Below are 22,051 nucleotides of genomic sequence, written 5' to 3'. Positions count from 1 at the left end.
CAAATAATCCTGAAAAAATGTATCACAGTTTCAGCAAAAATATTAATCAGCACAACTGTTTTCAAAATTGATAAAAAGAAATGTTTTGAAATGTTTTCTGAATGATCATGTGACACTGAAGACCGGAGTAATGATGCTGATAGAGCTTTGCCATCTCAGGAATAAATTACATTTTAAAATACATTGTAATAGTTATTTTAATTTCTAACAATATTTCACAAAATTACTGTTTTTACTGTATTTTTGATCAAATAAATGCAGCATAGGTGAGCATAAGAGACTTTCTTTCTGAAACATTTAAAAATAAAAAATTACCAACTCCAAACTTCTGACATCAACCAGTATTAATTAATGCTGTAATGCTAGGCATTACCTAACAGTCATTAAAAGCACTTGATGAAAGGGTTCTAGTTAGCAAGTCAGTGTTAAATTTGCCTGAGGTACACCAACTGATACTTGTAGCAGTACACAACGCTCTTGCACTCTACAACTCATTTCAATTTAGGTCACGGAAGTGCTGACTTGGTTCTTGAAACAGTATGTTCCAGCAGCAAACACTAGCACGACCACAAGCATATGATAACATCTCCTGAGTCATTCTAAGAAATGACATCACAAGCAGATGAGATCAAAAACTGCATAAAGGGATGATTCACCCAAAAATGAAAATTCTGTCGTTTACTTAACCTCATGTCAATTCAAACCATCATGTCATCTTTTTGTCCATATAATGGAAGTCAATGGGGTCCAATTTTGTTTGGTTTCCAATGTTCTTCAAAATATTTTATTTGCATTCCAAAGGAGAAGTAAGTTTGGAACGACACGAGGAACAGTAAATGATGACTGAATTGTCATTTTTGAAAGGTCTATACCTTTACATTGTAAACTGAGGATTATGGTTTCCTGATATCCCGTAATGAGAATGAACATTTACGTATCTTTTATTGCAACCATTGCTAGGGTTTCTCCAGCTCCCACGCAAACTAAGTTTACGATCACCGGTTTTGAAAAACCGGGAAGCTGGACAGCAATATGATGCATCTCGAAGCATCTGCATGCTCAAGTAGAAAGGTTTATAAATGAGGAGCTGCACTTTGCATTTAAATCATCATTTGCTCTACATCTGAGACAACCCAGTCATAATGGGACAGACAGACACTGAAAGGGCAATGTGGGCAAACAGTAGCTAGAATGACTTGGAGTGTCTGAAGCATGACTAAGTTTGAGGTTATGTGGCTTTCTGGTGTTACGCAAAAGAGCAGAGATTCATAAAATGGTAGATATGGATCATTAGTTTATTTGTACATTAAGTATATTGTAGAAAAATACAGTCAATGAGAAAACAAAAGTGAGATATTCTTTTTATTGATGGAGGCAATAGACGGGAGACAAAAATACTGGGATGGGGAAGGCGGAAAAGGGTTCGAGATATGGCACAGACTGGACTGAAATCTCCTGCTTATGCATTTGTTATTATTCTGACACCTTTTTTTGTTTGTTTGTTTTTACATTTTCAGGTGTCAAACTTTTTTTTTTTTTTAAACAATAAATCATTATTTACAAGTTGTCAAAAAAAAAAAAAATGGTCCAAGCTATTCTCAAGAAAAAATGAAAACCAACAGAGAAAACTAATTTCTGTAGAACATTAACCAAGTCTAAGAATGGTGATAAACATAAAACAAATGCATGTTAAAAAGAATAAAAATGTCCTTGCAAGTTTAAAATTTTGTTTTTTTTAAATGCATATGTACGCATGTACAAGCATGGGAAAATGTACAACACGAAAAACCTACTGACAATGTGTTCAAATGAATCAAATGTATGCATGTGTGCATATACAAGAATATGAAAATGAACATTGCACACATATTGCAAATCTTCTGAAACAGATCCACACTTGAACTTTACGATTTCTGTTATTCTCCAGAAAACACCTTTATATAAGGAAGATGATGTCATCAGCCACCATAACCTGGTTGTCGTCCTGCATGCGGGCGAGAGCGGCACGGACCTCGGTTTCGTTAAACGGTGATGGGCAGCTCTTGTTGAGGCTCTCCATTAGAGCGATCATGCCCACTGACTGAGCATGAGCAGAGCGGAACACCTCCAGCAGTGCGGTTTTGAACTCCTTCAACCTACAGCAAAATCACAAATTGTGCATCAGACATTCAACATCAAAAACTATCAGCGGACATGCCAGCGATGCGGTTTCTGTTTAGAAGTTAATCAGAAACAATACTTCAAAAGAACGCTGAGTGTGATACAGGAAATCTCAGCAGACAAATCCTGAACGCCTACCTGTCATCAGATAACCCCGTGTGACCATTCTGATCAGGTGTGTCCACTGGCTCCTCATCCTGCCTTGCAGGAGCCGGGGACTGAACTGAGAAAAAATTAAATATTAATCATTTGTGCATTAATTTGTGTAATAATAATTATATGCATTGTGATAAAAAAGTGATCTTTTAATTATGATTAAAATATTTTAAAAAATTTATATATATATATATTTAACTTAAAAATATATTTAAAGCTTGTTTATATTTTAAAGAAAAAATGAAATGGTATATTTAAAAAAAAAAAAGATTCAGAATTAATTTAACCCAATTTAACTTCTATTTTAATACATTTGTTTGTTTTTGTTTGAAAATATTTCAAATTATGTTTATTTAAAAAAAAGTTAATAAAAAAAAGTTTGTTTTTTGTTTGAAAATATTTCAAATATGTTTATTTAAAAAAAATGTAATATATATTTTTTTAATTTAATCTAATATAAAATATATAAAATGTCTATTGTTGGTTTTTCTTACTTTGTGGTATGTCAGTCTCAGTATCAAAGTCATAGGGGTCATAAGACTCGCTGCCCTGAGATGGTCTGCGCTCAGATTGGCGCCTCCTACAGGAGAAACAAAGAAAATACTTTCATTGGTCAACTGTTCACTCAGTTGACCACTAGGGGACATTGAGCTCTCATAAATTACTATGTACCAGAGTTAAGTATCATAATTATTACTTAAACACATTAAAATTGTTATAAAACACTGTAAACTAACAATTCTATAAAGAAATCATCACACCTGATGATTTTAATAACAAATACACCAATAAATTCACCACTGTTTGGGGTCAGTACGATTTCTTTAAAAGGAATAAAATATAATGTAACATTAAAAAAAACTGTAACAACCCCACACTTTTTATTAGGGATGTCCAGATCCGATCACGTGATCGGAAATCGGGCCCGATCATGTGGTTTCAGACTCGATCGGAATCGGACGTTACCTCCCGATCAGGACTCGGATATATATGTATATATATTCTCATTATTTTTAACACATCTATAGTGATGCGGTGGCACAGAGTTAGGCCTGTTTCACACTGCAAGCGTAAGCGGCGCGTGAGTAGCGCATATTTTTTTCAGCGTGCATGTCAACCAACGGATGCATTCACACAGGCAGCAGGAGCGTCGCGTAAGCAGCAGTGCCGCGATCGTCTCGGCACCGAGTCTATCCCTGTGTCTCAATCAGCTCCCTAGCTCCCTAGGTCGTGAATCAGTATATAATGAAAGTGAATGTGGCTGATACCCTGATCAGTGCCCTGACTACTGAACTAGGGAGCTGATTGTATATATAATATACATATAATTTCACACAAAAAGTGTTCAAAATGCACACAATACACATGTCTAATGTGTTTTAACAAGAATTTGAGTATGACAGAAAAGAAAATTAAGAATCAAAAATAATAATAGAAGATTTACCCATTTAAACTTGTTTTTTATTATTCAGTTTGGGTTAAAGTATGGTGTATTATAAAAAACTAAAGTAAACTAGCCAGAAAATATGATATATATAAACATTATAAACGTTTTTATATTAGCCTTTTTTATATTTACTGTTGCACTAAAGTGAAGTGAAGTGAACAATTTATGTTATTTATTACTTGATTGTTCAAGCTACCTCACAGAAGTGCTCTGTTTGTAATTAAATAAAAAATAAGGAACGTCCTGGATCTGTTTTTTTTTCGCTCTTCTTTATTCTTTTTTTGATGTATTATAGAAGTATCGGATCGGGACTCGGTATCGGCAGATACTCAAAATCAAATGACTCGGACTCGAGGGCAAAAAAACCTGATCGGGACATCCCTACTTTTTATAGCTTGGAAAATTCATAAACATTGACTCTGTCATGCTATTGTGGACTAACACTAGACCTTTTTCTCTGTGGTCGAGGTGTTTCTTGTGCTTCATCCTCCTCCTCCTCATCCTCTGAGGCCGCATCCTGGCCCCCATTTCTAGAGCGTTTACGTTCCTTCTCCAAAACCTGAGGAATAGGAAATAAGGGTAAAAGATATTTATTTAACTGATAAGAAATTTCTAATGGATTTAAATTAGCTACTAACAGAAGTACTGTATTAAAACGTAAAAGCTCATATCTTAAAACACCAATGTAAATGTAATCAGACATTAGAGATTTAAAATGTGTCCATTATAGAGTAAACAATTGTAACTAATGAGCTTTTAGCTATATAAACAAACAAACCTTCTTGAAATAGGCAAACTGCACAAGCTCCACAGCAACTTCTGTGTCCAACAGTTCCACAACTTTGCTCATGCGAGCTTTGGCGTGAGCCGTAGAAAGACGGATCAAAGTCTCTAGGGTTCTAGCAGTAACTGGTGACGTCTGAGGGACAAAACACGGCACAGATTCTTCATATTAGTTATCTGACCGCATAAGAACTTCATTTGCTAATACCTGACCAGCAAAGCAACTCAAAGTAGTTTGTAAATGTGTCTGTATTTACCCGTGCAATGTCAGAGCCGAGCTGCTCCTGACTGCGCAGTCTCGAGTACTCCTCTGCAATGTGATTGGCCGCTTCTTGAGTCAGAACAGGAGAAAGAGCCTTGGCAACGTGGATGTACTTCCTCATGAATGCTTTACTCACCACTCTGTCCCTAAAAAAACACACACAAAAAATAATTTAGCTTTATAATAATGGGGGGTTTATATTTGACAGCAAAGAATGTGTATCACGGTTTCTGCAAAAATCTTAAGCAGCACAACAGTGATAATAATAAGAAATGTTTCTTGAGCAGCAAATCAGAATATTAGAGTGATTTCTGCAGGATCATGTGACACTGAAGACTAGAGTAATGATGCTGAAAATTCAGCTTTGATCACAGAAATAAATTATATTTTATAATATATGAAAATAAAAAACAATTATTATACATTGTAAAAATATTTCACAATATTACTGTATTTACTGTATTTATAATCAAATGAATGCCACCTAGCTAAGCATAAGAGACTTCTTTCAAAAACATTTTAAAAAATCTTACAGACCCTAAAATTTTATACAGTAGTGCATTTTCTTGAAAAAGTATCTTAGAAAAGCAAAACATGGCAACCCTATTAAAATATCAAATCATTCATGAAGCCACATGGTAGTGCCATAAACCAGACATAATCTGAGTTGAATTAGCCTTTGTGATTTGCATTAGAGAAGAAAGCACAGAAGGGAAAGTAACAAAAAACAAGTTGGCACATACTTGAGTTTTTTGCTGCCATGGAGAAGTGGATTGTGTTTCTCATACACTTGCAGCTCCTCTTCTTCCTCCTGAACTACATTAGGGTCTTCAGTGGCCAATGCATCGATTGCACCACCAAAAGACAGAGCTGAAACACAAACGCATGCGAGTCCAATAAACACTACAGCACACAATATTTGCAACATGATTAATTACTAGTACAGAATAGATCACAATTTATTTCGCAGACATAAATATGAAGTGTGCAGTTTTTGATGTTAAAATACTTTTTCCTATTCCATCTTTATGTAACTCTTTTTGCTGACACTAACAGCACAATAATGACAAACCTAACAGAAAATATGTAGTTTTAAATACTCTATCAGTTTGTACCTGCTCCTTCCTGCTCATGGGGATCCCTGTAGCGGTGAATGCGCAAGACGTGATCGGAAACCTCGCGGTCCTGCTCTGGGTCCATCTGATCCAGCATGATGAAGAGCAAATCAAAACGAGACAGCAGCGAGTCCTGCAGGCCAATGTTCTCCATGGGGGTCTTATACTGATTATACTGCAGACAGAGACAAATTCACAAACATGAAATACAAGGAAATGACTAGCTGCTATTTGCAGCAATTATAATCCAGATTGTTGTTCTTTCAAGTCTGATTTCTTGAACTACACTGGATATTTATTAAGAGTAACATTATGAAACTAGATAGATAGATAGATAGATAGATAGATAGAGGATTTAGCATGTTGCTAGCATGTTTTAATACATTGCTAGCATGAAAAACAGACAGATGATTTTGCATTCTTCTAACATTTTTTAATAAGTTTCTAACACGAATTTGCATGTTGCTAGCATGTTTTAACATGTTGCTAGCCTGAATTAGCATGTTGTTAACGTGTTTTAACACATTGCTAGCATGAATTAGCATGTTGCTAGCATGATTTTGCATGTTGCTGTTATGATTTACCATGTGGCTAACATGAATAAGTATGTTGCTACCGTGTTTTAGCATTCTGCTAGCATGTTTTAACATGTTAGCATGAAATAACATATTGCTAGCATGATTTAGCATGTTATTAACGTGTTTTAGAATATTGCTAACATGAATTAGCATGTTATTAACATGTTTTAGAATATTGCTAACATGTATTAGCATGTTATTAACATGTTTTAGAATATTGCTAACATGAATTAGCATGTCACTAGCATGATTTAGCACGTTGCTAGCATGTCCTAAGCTAGTAGTTAGGCTTTGCTAGTGATTGATACATATTGGATGAAGCTTAAATACTCTATTAAAGTTATTGCATAAAAGTTTTGACCACCATGAAAGTGCATGGGACCGTTTGTAGTTTTGATTGTCCGTTTAACGAAAATCATTAAATTGGATCACTTTGAAAAGATATATCAACCCGAGTCACAACAGTCTGAGGGTCTGAGCCTAGTTTGGTGTTTGTAGCCAGGGTTGCCAGGTTTTCACAACAAAACCCGCCCAATTGCTACTCAAAACTAGCCCAAAACTAGCCCAATCGTGTTTCAGGGGGTAAAAAATCACACTCCAGGGGGTAAAATCTGTGTTTTTGGTGGGGCTCCCCAGGTAAAAGTCGCATTCCAGGGGCTAAATATCATGTTATTTGGGTTGCTTCAACCTGAGGACATGAAAAACAACCCGCGGGAACAGTGTAAAAGCAGCCCAATTCCGTGGCAACACTGTTTGTAGCTTAAAAGCTCTAGGAGGAGATATTGTTAATTCAATTTGCCTCAAAAAATATGATAATCTTAAAAGTAGATCAGTAAATTGGCTTTCTCAAGCCAACTTAATGATGCATAGATACAGATTCAGATTACTCACAGATTCAGATTTTACGAACACCAAATATAGCACTTACTCTGCCATAAACGGGGTTGGCAGCTGCCAGGACGCTGCAGCGGGCATTGAGCCGAGCGTGGATGCCGGCTTTAGCGATGGTGACGCGGCCCTGTTCCATGACCTCATGGATAGCAGTGCGATCCATATCTGACATTTTGTCAAACTCATCAATGCAGACCACCCCTCGATCCCCCAAAACCATGGCACCAGCCTCGAGACGACGCTCACCTGAAAGACACACACAAATTCATATTAAAAGAACAAACAAAACTCTGAAATAGGCAAACTTGTTATAAATTAACCTATGGATTCTTGGCTTGATAATGTGTGTGAAACGCAGTACCTGTCTCTTGGTCAGTGGTGACGGCTGCAGTCAGACCTACACCTGATGAGCCTCGGCCTGTGGTGGGAATGGCACGAGGTGCGGTGTGCAGAACGTACCGGAGCAGCTGAGACTTGGCCACTGACGGGTCACCTAAGAAATAGAGTTTTACGCAGAACTGAAACACATCTTATGCATTCATTTACTATTTTGGCTGAATTGATTATGTTTGAGGATACCAGTAAGAGTGTAATACTCTCGATAATTTTTTTCCAACTAATACATTTTTTTAAATCCATTCTGCAGGTTTTTCCTCAAAATCAGTTCAGATATTAGTAAGATGATTTTTGTGCTTGACTTAAAGGGATAGTTCACCCAAAAATGAACATTTTGTCATCATTTACTCACCCTCAAGTTGTTCCAAACCTATATAAATATCTCTTCATATTATAAAATGTCTTTGTTCTGTTGTACACAAAGAAAGATATTTGGAAGAATGTTTGTAACCAAGCAGATCTCGCCCCCATTGACTACCATAGTAGGGGAAAAAATACTATAGCAGTCAATGGGGGAATGACAGAATTGTTCATTGTCATTTTTAGGTGAACTATCCCTTTAATAATCATTTATCTTTTTTTAATATCCAGTAAACTGATAAATGGCGGCATCTGGTGGGTCTGTAAAGAACAGCACCCAAAACAGGCATTAAAGTACTGGATGTACAACAGAAAACGGATCAAAACAAAGCATTTCTGATTATTTTGTGAACTAGTGGACTTCATACAGTCTTATAAATCTAAACCTTTTAATTTAACATCAACCTTTATATTTATGCAAAGTTGCTTTGTAACCTGAACCTATTACATGTCATATATATACATACATACATATATTGTTACTTATATTAATATTTATAAACCATAAAAATATAAATTGTTCTCCACAGAAAAGGTTAAAAAAAAATCAGGGGGCTGCTATGGGGATCATGAAAAATTTCTGAGAAAAATTGGGTTAAAAAATGCAATATAATATAATAATATATGTTATAAATAATTATAATATGTTATAATAATAAATGTTGTTATAATTCTATAAAAACATTATTATTATTACGAAATAAATAATCTGACATTGTCTTATATCATGCCTACTATTTCTCTCAGAATATGAATACGTCTTATAATAATATATATCTGCCTTTATATTTTAGGAAGGGAGCACTCACAAGGTTGGGGCACCAAAAAGTTTGAAAACGCTTGGTCTAGATCCTCAATATGTTTGCAACTTAAAATTATTACATATCATATTTGTATTGTTATTTGTAAAGTTAGATAGGTCTCTACAGAAAATGGCAAAAAAAGCAGATTTCATCTGTCTACTTACGATTCATAGAGTTACAAAAAGTTATTGTGGAGTTTTCAATTTCATGTCCAGCAGAGAGTGATTTGTAAATATGAACCATTCATTTTACCCTAAGTGTTCCTCATTATTTGTGCAAATCTAAGCAGGCAAATACCTATGAGAAGTACGTTGATGTCTCCTCTAATGCGTGAGCCATTCTCCAAAACCTTCTCCACCCCTCCTAGAAGCATACACAGGATGGCCTTCTTTATGTACTCATGACCATGAATACTGGGGGCCAGTGAGCGAGCCAACTGATCAAACAAATTCTAAAGGAGTACAAAGACAAATAAGGCATTCATATTAGGAGAACACAGACATACAATAACTTATCACTTCACAAAAGTGTGTCCAAATCTGGAATATTATGTCATTTCCATTCTCTTACCTTTGAGCGAGATCTGCAGAAGCTCTTGATCTTGGCTACATCATCTGCAGAGAAGTAGTGAGCAACTTCTTTGCTCATCTGTTTGACGTGACAGGCGATCATGATGGTCCTAAACACATGTGTATTATTATTAATATTATTATTTATATAATAATAGTAATATTATAATATTTCAAAAAATGTAACCGCAGTTTGTGCAGCTCTACCTGAAGGTGCCCGAGGTGAATCCGCCCTTCTTGCCGGGCAGGCAGCGGTAGGTGCCGATCACCTGCGCGCGGTCCCCTGGTTTTATAGCGTCCACCAGGTCGTTGTCCAGGATGATGTCCACAGAGCGGGGCAGCTGACCGGCAGGGGCTTTCTCCGGCATCTCCTGCACTGTGATGGTCTGATGGTCCTTATAGACGGACAGACCGAACTCAGTCTCCAGTGGATTGTTCTCCTCATCCTGAATGGATCAAATATAGACACAGAGGATTAATAATAATTATTACTGATGTTATTAAAATAATCTAATGCTGAGAGATATAGTAAGTGTGGTATTATAAAGACAACAATTTCAAATTATTTTAGTATTAAAGGTCCCGTTTTTCATGTTTTTTTGAAGCTTTGATTGTGTTTATAGTGTGCAATATAACATGTGTTCATGTTTCGCGTGTAAAAAAACACAGTATTTTTCACATAATTTACTTATCTGTATACCTCTGTTTCCACTGTCATAAAAACGGGCTGATGACTTCCTTGTTCTATGAAGTCCCTCCTTCAGAAATACGTAACGAGTTCTGATTGTGCCAGCGGTTCCTGTGTTGTGATTCGACAGCTCTGAGCGCACCGTGCCCGGAAAAGTCACGCCTCTTACCATAACGTGGAGATGCATGCACTCAGTGTTATTGTAAACATGTCTTTAATTTTACCCTATCAATTTGAGCTGGAATCAGACCCGGTGATTGGACTGCGGGATGAAAATAACAGCGTTTCGACGACATGGCGACAAACACACTCTACAAACGCAACTCTTGTGTATTCCTGTGGGCGGAGGTTAGTCAAAAAACTGTTTTAGTGACGTCATTAAAGAAGGAAGTAGAGGGATGTAGTCCAAACTGGCCGTTCGATGTAGGCGACTTCTGTTAAATAAAATATCTCGCTTGGCATTGAACTTTGAGCTTTAAAATTTTACAGATTTTATTTATACTCTAACAACAACATTGCACACTAACTAAAGTTTGAAACATGGGATCACGAATAACAGGACCTTTAATAATAATACTAATAATTATTATACTATTATTATTTAGTAATAACAATAATTATTATTATTACTAAAATAATTTGACATTTTTGTCTTTATAATATCATACTTCTCTCAGAGTTTTAACAGGTCTTATAGTAATATACAGCTGCTTATATATTTTATGAAGAGGATCCCTTTGCAGGGTGATCATCATATTTGGGACATCAAAGAGTTTGAAAGCTCCTGGAACCCCTGACCTCAATATTTTTGCACGATTCCAATAACCTAACAGAGGTGGGACAAATTATAGTACCTTGGTGGGGTAAATGGCACTTGAAGGGAAGGCTTCCAGAGAGGTCAGATCTGTGTATTTGCGCTCCATAGTCTTCTTAGTGGCTGGGCAGTAGTGCACACTGCGTACCACTTTGGGACGCACCAAAGAGCCTGTGAATACAAGGAAAAAGCCTGATCATCTCACTGTCCATGACATGCAAAATATCAAATCTTTCAAATGCTGGGACCTACATTTTGTGACAATGCCCTCCAAACACACCATGCTACCCAACAGACGAGAGGTCAAGGTTCGAGGGGAGACGTGTTTGTTGCCGAAGCTGCCCTCCAGACCAATGAAGAACTCTTCGTGCTGCTTGGCATAAGTGGCATCTATTGAAGCCACCAGATCTTTTAGGGCACGCTGGAATGCAACAAGCTCTTCAAAAGCATTACTCAGCAACCTGAGGACCAGAGATTGTTCAATTCAATTAAAACATTGTCATACTTTACATTATAATGTTAAACTGTATTTTCAGTATATAATGTAATACATGAAACACATATAGTAATGATAGCACTATGCACGGAAATATATTTATATGCTATAATGCAGGCCTAAAGTGTACACTGTAGAGTGTAAGTAGAAAAAAGAAATATTTTTTAAAAAGCCATACTTGGCTGCTCGCTTTTCGTTGCGGCGGCGCAGGTCGTTGAGGTTCACAATGAGCCTGGATTTGTTTTCGCTGATCATCTGTCGTACTTTGCTCTGATAGATGCCCTGGTCTTGCTGAAAAAAAGTAAAAACCCAAGAAAAAGTTGTCAACAAACAAAACGTGAACAAAAATACCCACGAAAAAAAGTTTAAAGCAAGTTACATTATGGTTTATGAGAGTGGGCCTTTGTTCCAATAAGACACATTAACTTCCATAATTTAACAGTTAATAAGTATATAATAAATGCGTTATGCCTACATCGTCGTCAAGAAAATCCAGGTAATCCCTCTGCGCCTCCCTCAGCTCCTGGTCGTCCACAACTTCAGCAGCCATTTTTGTATATAGCTTCTAAAAGTTTTAAGAAATACTCCGTGCAGAACACCTCGTGTCGATCGCAGGACTGTTGTGTGTCTTTTCGCGCCACCAGGCTTCCCTCGCTGTAGAATCCGACCGCTGATTGGCCAACACACCAGTGACTCATTACCATATTCTGTCGCTTGGGTTGCGGCGTCCAATCAAATCCATAGAATGATGATTCGCCCGGCCCTCTTTAGTGTTTCGCGCGAAAAGAGTACCGGTGCTGCGCATGCGCTCACAACTACAGATGCGGTATATTCAAGTGGAGCTGTTGTGGCAAATAATGCTAGAGTCCATGTTATTTACTCCTTTCTTTTGTGCAAATTTAAAGTAACTGTTGCGACTCAGACCGTCTGTAAATCAAATGTACTATTTATTCAACGTCATATGAAAGCATTTTACTAAAAGTGATGAAAAGTCACAAAATTATAAATTATACACTGTAGTACAAAGTACATAGTGTAAAATACATATCCGTTTTATAAATGAACATCACTTTTCTTTAAGGGACAGTTCACCCAAAAATGAAAATTCTGTCATCATTTACTCACCCTCAAGTTGTTCCAAACCTGTATAAATTTCTTTAGTCTGTTGAACACAAATGAAGATATTTTGAAGAAAGTTTGTAACTAGGCTGCTTTGGGGCACCATTGACTTCCATAGTAGAGAAAAAAATACTATGGAAGTCAATAGTGCCCCAAAACAGTTCAGTTCCCCACATTCTTCAAAATATCTTACTTTGTGTTCAACAGAACAAATAAATTTGTACAGGTTTGGAACAACTTGAGGGTGAGTAAATGATGACAGAATTTTCATTTTTGAGTGAACTATCCCTTTAATATTGGTTTCCATACTTGATCAGATTCTCATTTTGTCTTTTATGCATCATTTTTGCCCGACTGTATATAATATTACACCATTGTTCTGTTTAGGCTATTTTACACTTTAAATATAGGTCTACATATCTTGTAGTAGTATAATAATGGTTCTTTCAAAGTCAACCTATCCTATAATAAACAAAACAGGATTTGTTAGACAGAACCACAGCTTCAGTCTCCATTCACTGTCACTGTATATTGAAGTCTCGTGAACCTGAGTTCACAAGAGTTTGTTGACAAGAGTTTTGTTTCTAATGAATTTTATTTTAAGAAAATGAGTCTTCGCCCATCAAAATGTGTGTGAATTTTATAATCATTTTTTTTTTTTTTTTTTTTTTTTTAACTGTGATTTGAAGTTATATCTCTTTTTTCATTTGTTTGCTTTTTCGTCAGAGTCCCTTCAAACATGAGTGATTTTGAAGCCCCGCCCAAATTCACAAGGAGCCGGCCCAACAGGTCTCTCAGTTGAGACTGGGACTCTCAGTTGAGTTGACAGGGAGAGTGCAGTTGCCAAGGTTATAATGCATAAGTTTGAAGACCGAATTTAATCTTTAGGTTGATATGAAACCCCATATATCTTCTAAAAAGTGAGAGGTGAAGTCTGTGAAGAGCGACTTTCAACCAGTGCCGCAAAGGTGAGGAGCTACTAATATATAAACGATAATATAAACTCTTTATTATTTAAAGAAAGTTTCTGGCGTTTTGATAGCATGCTTCTTTTGCAGAAGGTTGTATAAAAGTGTCGCATAGCATAGTCTTACTCTTTCTTTGCTTAATAAGGCACATTTAAAAGTAGCACGTGAAAAAATACTATAGTAGCCTAATTTATAGTAAATACTATAGTAAAGTACTTCAATTAATTTGTTGCGGTAATTCTATAGTTGCTGTGGTAACATAACAGCTATAGTAATATAAACAAATTACCCAATACTGTAGTTTTCTACAACTATATGAGTATGTTATACTACAATATATATACATTACAGTTTACTGTAGTAAAACTAAAGTGTACTACAGTATTTATTACAGTTTATCAGTTCACTAGTTAATACTACAGTATGCTGTAGCATTCATTAACAAAGTGTTGTAAATACTATACAGTATACTACAAGTATACATGTAGTATGGTTCAAAAAAACACTATAAATTACTATAGTATTTTTTCACCTGGGCTATTCTTTTCTTTTCTATTATTTTACATGTTAATTTATGCGCTTACAATTAAATGTACCAAATTTGGCAAACTGTTCTCAAGCCTTGTCTGCTTTAAATAGTGCTGTAAGGTGTGGTTGCAGTCTAGACATAGTATTGAGGGTTTTTTTAAATACAGAATACTAGTCACAGAATGCACATATCGTTGATAATGGCTATCTTCAAACCTATTAAACTCCCTATCTAGACAGCATTTTCAGGCATCATACATATCTGCAACCTATCTATACAGAAATCATCTATAACCCACAACTGTGCTTTCTAGGAAGGCAACATAGGTTTCAAGACACAGCTAGGGTTTTAAAATGGAGAAACATTGGTTTGGAGCAATATACGGCAGAGCACAATGGGAGCGCTTGGCAAACACAATGATCAATTCAACCGGGCCAGATATTAACTTATCAAGTGTAAGAGGTTTAGTTCAGCAAGAACTGGCTCTTTGTCTGGCAGAGGTATGAATCATGGCATACTGATTTGTCAATATAATTTACCCTCGTGCTGTTTTCTGCTTCTCGTTGCAGCTGATTTTTGTCATTCACCCAGAGTTTCACCATGGCAAGTGGAGTTTTGGGCCGTCTTAGTACACTGACATTGAGTATACAGCAGCTGGGTCAGTTACCACACTTGTCGAACTGGTTGCCCCGTCTACCTTTACCTAAAGCCACCGTACTCGCCTCTGAGGTGCCGAGTCTGTTTCGTGAGCCCTACATCTTGTCGGGCTATCGTCCGGTCCATCAGGAATGGCTGAGCTACTTCTGTAGCCTCTTTCAAAGTCACAACGAGTCGCTCAATGTATGGACACACCTGCTGGCGATCCCTGCTGTTCTACTCCACTTTTCTTTATTCGCAGTCACATGGGGGCTGACGCTCAATGTGGCGTCTTTGCCTCTGTTTTTATACGTGTTGTCGTCACTTACCTACCTCAGTTTCAGTGTGGCCGCCCACCTGCTGCAGTCACAGTCTGAGCTGGCCCATTACTCCCTCTTCTTTGTAGACTATGTTGGCGTAGCTGTTTACCAATATGGCTGTGCACTTGGCCACTATTTTTACTGTTCTGAGCCAGTATGGAGACAAAGCCTAGTGGGTGCTGTGTTTCTACCTGGTGCCGCGGTGCTGGCCTGGTTGTCCTGCGGCAGTTGCTGCTACGGCAAATTCCGTTACCGCCGTCCATACCCTCTCCGCCGCAAGATCTGCCAGATCATTCCCACCAGCCTGGCCTACTTGCTCGACATAAGCCCTGTAGCGCACCGCCTGGTCACCAGATCTTGGGACGAGCCAGTGTTGGTGTTTCACGCCCTGCAAGTGGTGTTTTTTGTGTTGTCGGCTCTGTTTTTCTCTTGCCCAGTTCCTGAGCGCTTCTTTCCAGGGAGATGTGACATTGTGGGTCACGGACATCAGATCTTCCACATCTTCCTGGCCATGTGTACTCTGTGCCAGCTGGAGGCAATGTTTAGAGACTATCTGGTGCATCAGCAGTCTGTAGTAAGTGTGCATGGAGAACACTTCATTCTACTGGCTGGAGGATCGTTCTTCTTATTGGTGTTGTGCAGCGTTCTGACTGCAGTTCTAATGAGAGAAGCTGTGCAAAGACAGCTGAAGAAGAAAGACTGCAAACAAATTTGAAAAGATTTTATAAAACAGATTTGCTTAGTTACACAGTACCACAAGGTATTTATTAATATAAATGTCAAAATTAATTTTATTTTAGCGCATTTATTATGAGAATTGTGAAAAGATGTCACTTTTCTTTTTTTCTTTTTATTTTACTTTAAAAGTACATAATCACATTTTGAAATCCCACACTCTCAGCTGTCACTGTTTGTACACTGTAGGCACAAATATGTTTTTTTAAAGGGATAGTTCACCCAAAAATGAAAATTATCCCATGATTTACTAACCCTCAAGCCATCATAGGTGTATCTTCTTTCAGAAGAACGCTATCAGAGATATATTTAAAAATATCCTTAGTCTTCTAAGGTTTATAATGGTTGTGAATGGGGGTCATTGAAAGAAAAATATCATATTTTAAACTTTATAAATTCAAATAACTGGCTTCTGGCAGACGAAGTCGATTTGGGTGGAAGAGCAACCTTTGACTCGACGCAATGACGAACACGGAGGCGCAGAGGAGAGAGCAAAACAAAACACCGGTCCAGAATTAGAGGTCTAAAATTAGAAATTTTAAAGAGAAATGTTGGAGGATTTTGATATAAGAGAAGAGGAGCTTGAGTTTGTTGCACAGCCCTATTTGGTTGAACCGCAAGAGGCGTCTAAGCTTACGATACTCCTACATCCTGCGTCACACATCGTAACAGAAGATTACTCATTTTGCGCAAGTTGACTTGCACACTATGTGTACGGTCGTCCGCCGGAAGCTAGTTATATGAATTTATAAAGTTTTAAATATGGATATTTTTCTTACAAAAACACATCCCTTCGCTTCAAACGGCCTTTATTAACCCCCTGGAGTCGTATGGATTACTTTGATTATGATGGATGCATTTTTTTTTTTAACGTTGCCCCCTATTCACAACCATTATAAACCTTGGAGGATTAAAGGATTAGTCCACTTTTAAATAAACTTTTCCTGATAATTTACTCACCCCCATGTCATCCAAGATGTCCATGTCTTTCTTTCTTCAGTCGAAAAGAAATTAAAGTTTTTGATGAAAACATTTCAGGATTTTTCTCCTTATAGTAGACTTCAATGGGCACCAAACAGTTGAAGGTCATAATTAGTTTCACTGCAGCTTCAAATTGTTCAACACTATCCCAGATGAGAAATAAGGGTCTTATCTAGTGAAACCATTGCTCATTTTCTGAAAAAAAATGAAAATTAAATAAAGAAATAAATAAAATTAGTTCAAAGTTTATATGCAATATGCTAGTTCAATAGTATATAACAGCTAGTTCAAACTTTGGCCTGTGGAGGGCAGTATTACTCTTAGCAGTGTCTACACTGCTGGAATTCTAGAAGAAGAGAGCTAGTTCAAGATGAGCATTTCTGGTTAAAACTTATATAATTTTCAATTTTTTTCAGAAAATGTTTTTCAGCAATGGTTTCACTAGATAAGACCCTTATTTCTCATCTGGGATAGTGTTGAACAATTTGAAGCTGCAGTGAAACTAATTATGGCCTTCAACTGTTTGGTGCCCATTGAAGTCTACTATAAGGAGAAAAATCCTGAAATGTTTTCATCAAAAACTTTAATTTCTTTTTGGCCGAAAAAAGAAAGTCATGGACATCTTGGATGACATGGGGGTGAGTAAATTATCAGGAAAAGTTCATTTAAAAGTGGACTAATCCTTTAAGGATATTTTTTAATATATCTCAGATTGTGTTTGTCTGAAAGAAGATTTATATATATACAACTAGGATGGCTTGAGGGTGAGTAAATCATGGGATAATTTTCATTTTTGGGTGAACTATCCCTTTAAAGTACATATGCATCCCAGTGACAGCTTTTGTTTTATCTGAAATTGCAGATATCAGCCTCATGGGGGCATTTTACTTTTTAACTATCAAATACTTTTACAAATCATATCAAACATAAATACTAAGAAGGGTTTTTCCCACAAATTAATTCACTGCTTAGGATAATCTACCACTTAGCCGACATTCCTCTGAGATCCAGTACTGTATGGCTTTTACACAACTGGCCTATTTTCTTTAAAACTGTTTGGAGTCTGGGACAGGAGTTTTTCGAAAGCAACAACATTCAAATTAAGGAGTAAAGCTTGATTTGGTCCAAATTAGAATTGGAGTTGGAGGGGAGTGGGGGATAAGGGGAACAAAGAGGCTACTTTTAGTTTGCACTCAGCACAGTCAGGCAATGTTGTTGTGGAGGAATGGATCAACTCTTGTTTGCTCAAAAGAACATTGATACAGAACATACATACTCTCTTCCTGTAATAGAAATGCCATCTACAGGCCAAAACAAAATGTCCTGCTTAAAGAGTTAGTTTGCCCAAAAATGAAATTTCTGTCGTTAAGTACTCCTCCTCATGTCTTTTCAAACTTGTAAGACCTTAGTTCAACTTGGTTCGACATGAGGGTGAGTAATTAATGGCAGAAATTTCATTTTTGGATGAACAAACCCTTTAAATCAGAGTGTAATGTTATATACTCTGTAGTATTTTTAGTAACGGTTTGTTTAGAAATAAAGTTCTGGTATGTATTTACTGTACTTTCTTCCTCGTCATGTATGATGTTTATTTATTTTTCGCATATCAAATCATTTCTACCTCAGTGGGACAGAAATTCAGTTTAACCCTGTTGTTTAAACGAAAATGTGCCTTAGATACTGCTTTGTACTTTTGATTGTGCTTTGTATTATAATAAATGTTTACATTAAAATCCAAGTATTCTAATAAACCTTTGGTGAGTTTTGATTTTAGTTAAGGAAGACTTTTTATTTATGATTAAAATTTGAATGCTATTTCATTTAGCAATTCTTTTAGTGTATCAGAACAGTCCATTAGGAGGCAGCAGTGTTCCATTTAAAAACTGAAAAAAGTTAAATTTGTTAAAAATGTTTTAATTATTTAAATGTCATTCAAAACAGAACTAACCCTATATGATATCTTAGAAAAAAGAATTATATGGCTTGTACTTAAATAAACTAAGCTAATTACATGAACAAGTAAAATGCAAGTGACGTGAATTCTTTTGAGGGATGTAGGGGGATATTTAGGCACTGGAGTGGCTGGAATCCAGAATGAGGAAGCATGACTCTGTCAAATCCCTGTGGGATCAGTGTTTTGCTGCCAGTAAAGACAGGATGATGACAGGTGATCTAGGATCGTGTAACTGAGGAAAAAAGGTAAAGGGAGTTTTTTTTATTATTTTTATTCTTTTAGAAAGCTGTTTATAGATAGTTGATGTACAATATGTACAATATCAGTGTGGTGGCTCCAAGCAATAAAATTATTTTCATTAACATTCAGTTTAAAGATGTGTATTTTAATGTACATTTCAAACTGTTTTAGTATTACTTTTCATCGGCTGCTGTGTCTCATTGCATTTTAAATATAATACACTAAACACTGCAGTAACAATTGCAGTCTGTTTGTGTTAACATGAAATAGAGGTGTGACTTGTACATGTACTCACCTGTGTGTAATCATATTTGAGAGAACAGCAATAACAGCTTACATTATATTCGCTTTCAATACTTTTACTCATTGGCCCATCAACTTGTTTTGTGGCAGATTATTGAGTTTAGTTTCCTTCGGTTCTTACCTTTCAGTCATTGCAGAAACTGGATGAAGAGTGATGGCTCCTGTTGAGGAGGGTCTGATCACCTGGATATCAGGTTGTTCTTCCTCTCTTCAGATTGGCATTGTGTCAGCCCTCTTCATCATCATTTATGTCACGCTTTACAGCCTTTGTACAAGCTGTTTCAGGTAAGTCTCATATTTTTTGTCTTTCACTGTATATTTCAATGCATATTTAGGAATTTTTAATTCATTATCTCATCTTGTGCTGATTCAAAACACACCCAAGAGAAGGGAGTGATTGTAACAGAATGCTGTGAGTAAACGGGTGATCTCAGTGGAATGTGCAATGACAGGTTCAGACGCACAAGTCACCAAGTGCCCAAGTCACACAGCAGCGTGAATAATGTTAATGTTTGTGTTATTGTAAGAAAAGTAGAGACCTGTTTGTCAACCACATATGTAAACCATGAAGATGAACAACTGATAATAGCCTTTCATGTTTGCATGCAAAGACCATGCAAAAACTATTACGAAAATAAACAGGATGCACTGTAGCGTGTGCTGTATCTGTAACATTTGGAATAGTGACTTTTCTTTTTATGTCTCCAGTGTGTCTAACAGTGTATCATCAAGCCATTTACACAGACAGGGGAAAACAAATATTCCATTGGCATCTCCACAAAATGTAAGAGACCGACAGACACCACACACACTCAGAAAACAGTCCATGAATTAGTATTACTGTTGGCTGTTGCTACACTCTAAAAAATGCAGGGTTGTTTTAACTCACACTCAAAAAAAAAAAAAAAAAAAAAGATTTTACAGTTCTGTTCAGTTTGTATATTTGTACTGTTCAGTTGTAAAAATGTATTTTCATTTAACACCATTGTATTAGGTTTCACATTCAAACAATTGCATTGTATTAAACTGACTTGCAACAGTTGCGTTTTGGCTCAACTCAATATTGTCATTTTGAAAGAACTTGTATCAATTAAAGGGTTAGTTCTCCCAAAAATGAAAATTCTGTCATTTTTTTTACTCACCCTCATGCCGTTCCACACCCGTAAGACCTTTGTTCATCTTCAGAACACAAATTAAAGGGTTAGTTCACCCAAAAATGAAAATTCTGTCATTTATTACTTACCCTCATGCCGTTCCACACCTGTACGTTTTTCGTTAATTTTCAGAACACAAATTAAGATATTTTAGTTGAAATTCGATAGCTCAGTGAGGCCTCCATAGGGAGCAATGGACACTTCCTCTCTCAAGATCCATAAAGGTACTAAAAACATATTTAAATCAGTTCATGTGAGTTCAGTGGTTCAATATTAATATTATAAAGCGACTAAAATATTTTTGGTGCGCCAAAATAAACTAAATAACGACTTATTTAGTGATTTCAAAACAATGCTTCAGGAAGCATCGGAGCACAGATGAATCAGTGTGTCGAATCAGCTGTTCGGAGCGCCAAAGTCACGTGATTTCAGCCGTAGGTGGTTTGACACATGATCTGAATCATGATTCGACACACTGATTAATTTATGCTCCGATGCTTTATGAAGCAGTGTTTTGAAATCGGCCATCACTAAATAAGTCATTATTTTGTTTTTTTAGTGCTCCAAAAATATTCTCGTCACTTTATAATATTAATATTGAACCACTGTACTCGCATGAACCAATTTAAATATGTTTTTAGTACCTTTATGGATCTTGAGAGAGGAAGTGTCCATTGCTCCCTATGGAGGCCTCACAGAGCCATCGGATTTCAACTAAAATATCTTAATTTGAGTTCTGAAGATTAACGAAGGTCTTACGGGTGTGGAACGGCATGAGGGTAAGTGATAAATGACAGAATTTTCATTTTTGGGTGAACTAACCCTTTAAGATATTTTTGATAAAATCCGATGGCTCAGTGAGGTCATTGCCAGCAAGATCATTAACACTTTCAGATGCCCAGAAAGCTACTAAAGACATTTAAATTTCAAAACACTGCTTCATGAAGCTTCGAAGTGGTTCGAAGCATGTATCAAACTGCCAAAGTCACGTGATTTCAGTAAACAAGGCTTTGTTACTTCATAAGTGTTTCGAAATTTCAGTGGTTCACCACTGGGGGGCGTGATTTTGGCAGTTTGATACACACTCCGAATCACTGATTTGAAATAAAAGATTTGTAAAGCTTCATGAAGCAGTGTTTTGAAATCGCCCATCACTAGATATTGTTGAATAAAGTTGTTATTTGGGGGGGGGGCGGGGTTGGCACACAAAAATATTCTTGTCGCTTCATAACATTAAGGTTGAACCACTGTAGTCACATGAACTGTTTTAAATACGTCTAGCTTTCTGGGCATCTGAAAGTGTTACTTGTCTTGCCATCGGATTTTATCAAAAATATCTTAATTTGTGTTCTGAAGATGAACAAAGGTCTTACGGGTGTGGAACGACACGAGGGTGAGTAATTAATGACAGAATTTTCATTTTTGTGTAAGTAGGCCAGAAATAACATTTGATGCTTGTTCAGTTTACTTAAGTAAATTAAGTTAATCCAACACAATTCTTTTCATCCACTTTATTCAAAAATGATTTGCCAGGTTGCTTTAAAAATATACTTCACTTGACAATATCTAAATAAACCTGATTTTATTCAAGTCA

The 22,051-nt window shown here is 36.6% G+C and overlaps 2 protein-coding genes across 2 annotated transcripts; one reads left to right on the top strand and one right to left on the bottom strand.

Moving 5' to 3' along the window:
• Positions 1-1,349: 1,349 nt before the first annotated feature.
• mcm3 (minichromosome maintenance complex component 3) lies at positions 1,350-12,244 on the bottom strand. The gene is made up of 17 exons (XM_048207155.1): positions 11,994-12,244; positions 11,697-11,809; positions 11,275-11,483; positions 11,063-11,193; positions 9,728-9,966; positions 9,522-9,630; positions 9,249-9,402; positions 7,754-7,885; positions 7,430-7,638; positions 5,924-6,098; positions 5,552-5,678; positions 4,804-4,954; positions 4,542-4,682; positions 4,213-4,322; positions 2,811-2,896; positions 2,299-2,383; positions 1,350-2,135 (listed from the first exon to the last, which is right to left on the bottom strand). Exons 1-17 carry the CDS (start codon positions 12,066-12,068, stop codon positions 1,937-1,939), a joined length of 2,445 nt encoding a protein of 814 aa, XP_048063112.1. The 5' UTR covers positions 12,069-12,244; the 3' UTR covers positions 1,350-1,936.
• Positions 12,245-13,398: 1,154 nt separating this feature from the next.
• Positions 13,399-15,986, top strand: paqr8 (progestin and adipoQ receptor family member VIII). Its single transcript, XM_048207154.1, has 2 exons — positions 13,399-13,605; positions 14,704-15,986. Exon 2 carries the CDS (start codon positions 14,735-14,737, stop codon positions 15,803-15,805), a length of 1,071 nt encoding a protein of 356 aa, XP_048063111.1. The 5' UTR covers positions 13,399-13,605; positions 14,704-14,734; the 3' UTR covers positions 15,806-15,986.
• Positions 15,987-22,051: the final 6,065 nt, after the last annotated feature.

This window comes from Megalobrama amblycephala, linkage group LG11 (assembly GCF_018812025.1).
Source record: "Megalobrama amblycephala isolate DHTTF-2021 linkage group LG11, ASM1881202v1, whole genome shotgun sequence".
Lineage (NCBI taxonomy): Eukaryota > Metazoa > Chordata > Actinopteri > Cypriniformes > Xenocyprididae > Megalobrama > Megalobrama amblycephala.
This window is presented reverse-complemented; position numbering and strand designations above follow the sequence as displayed.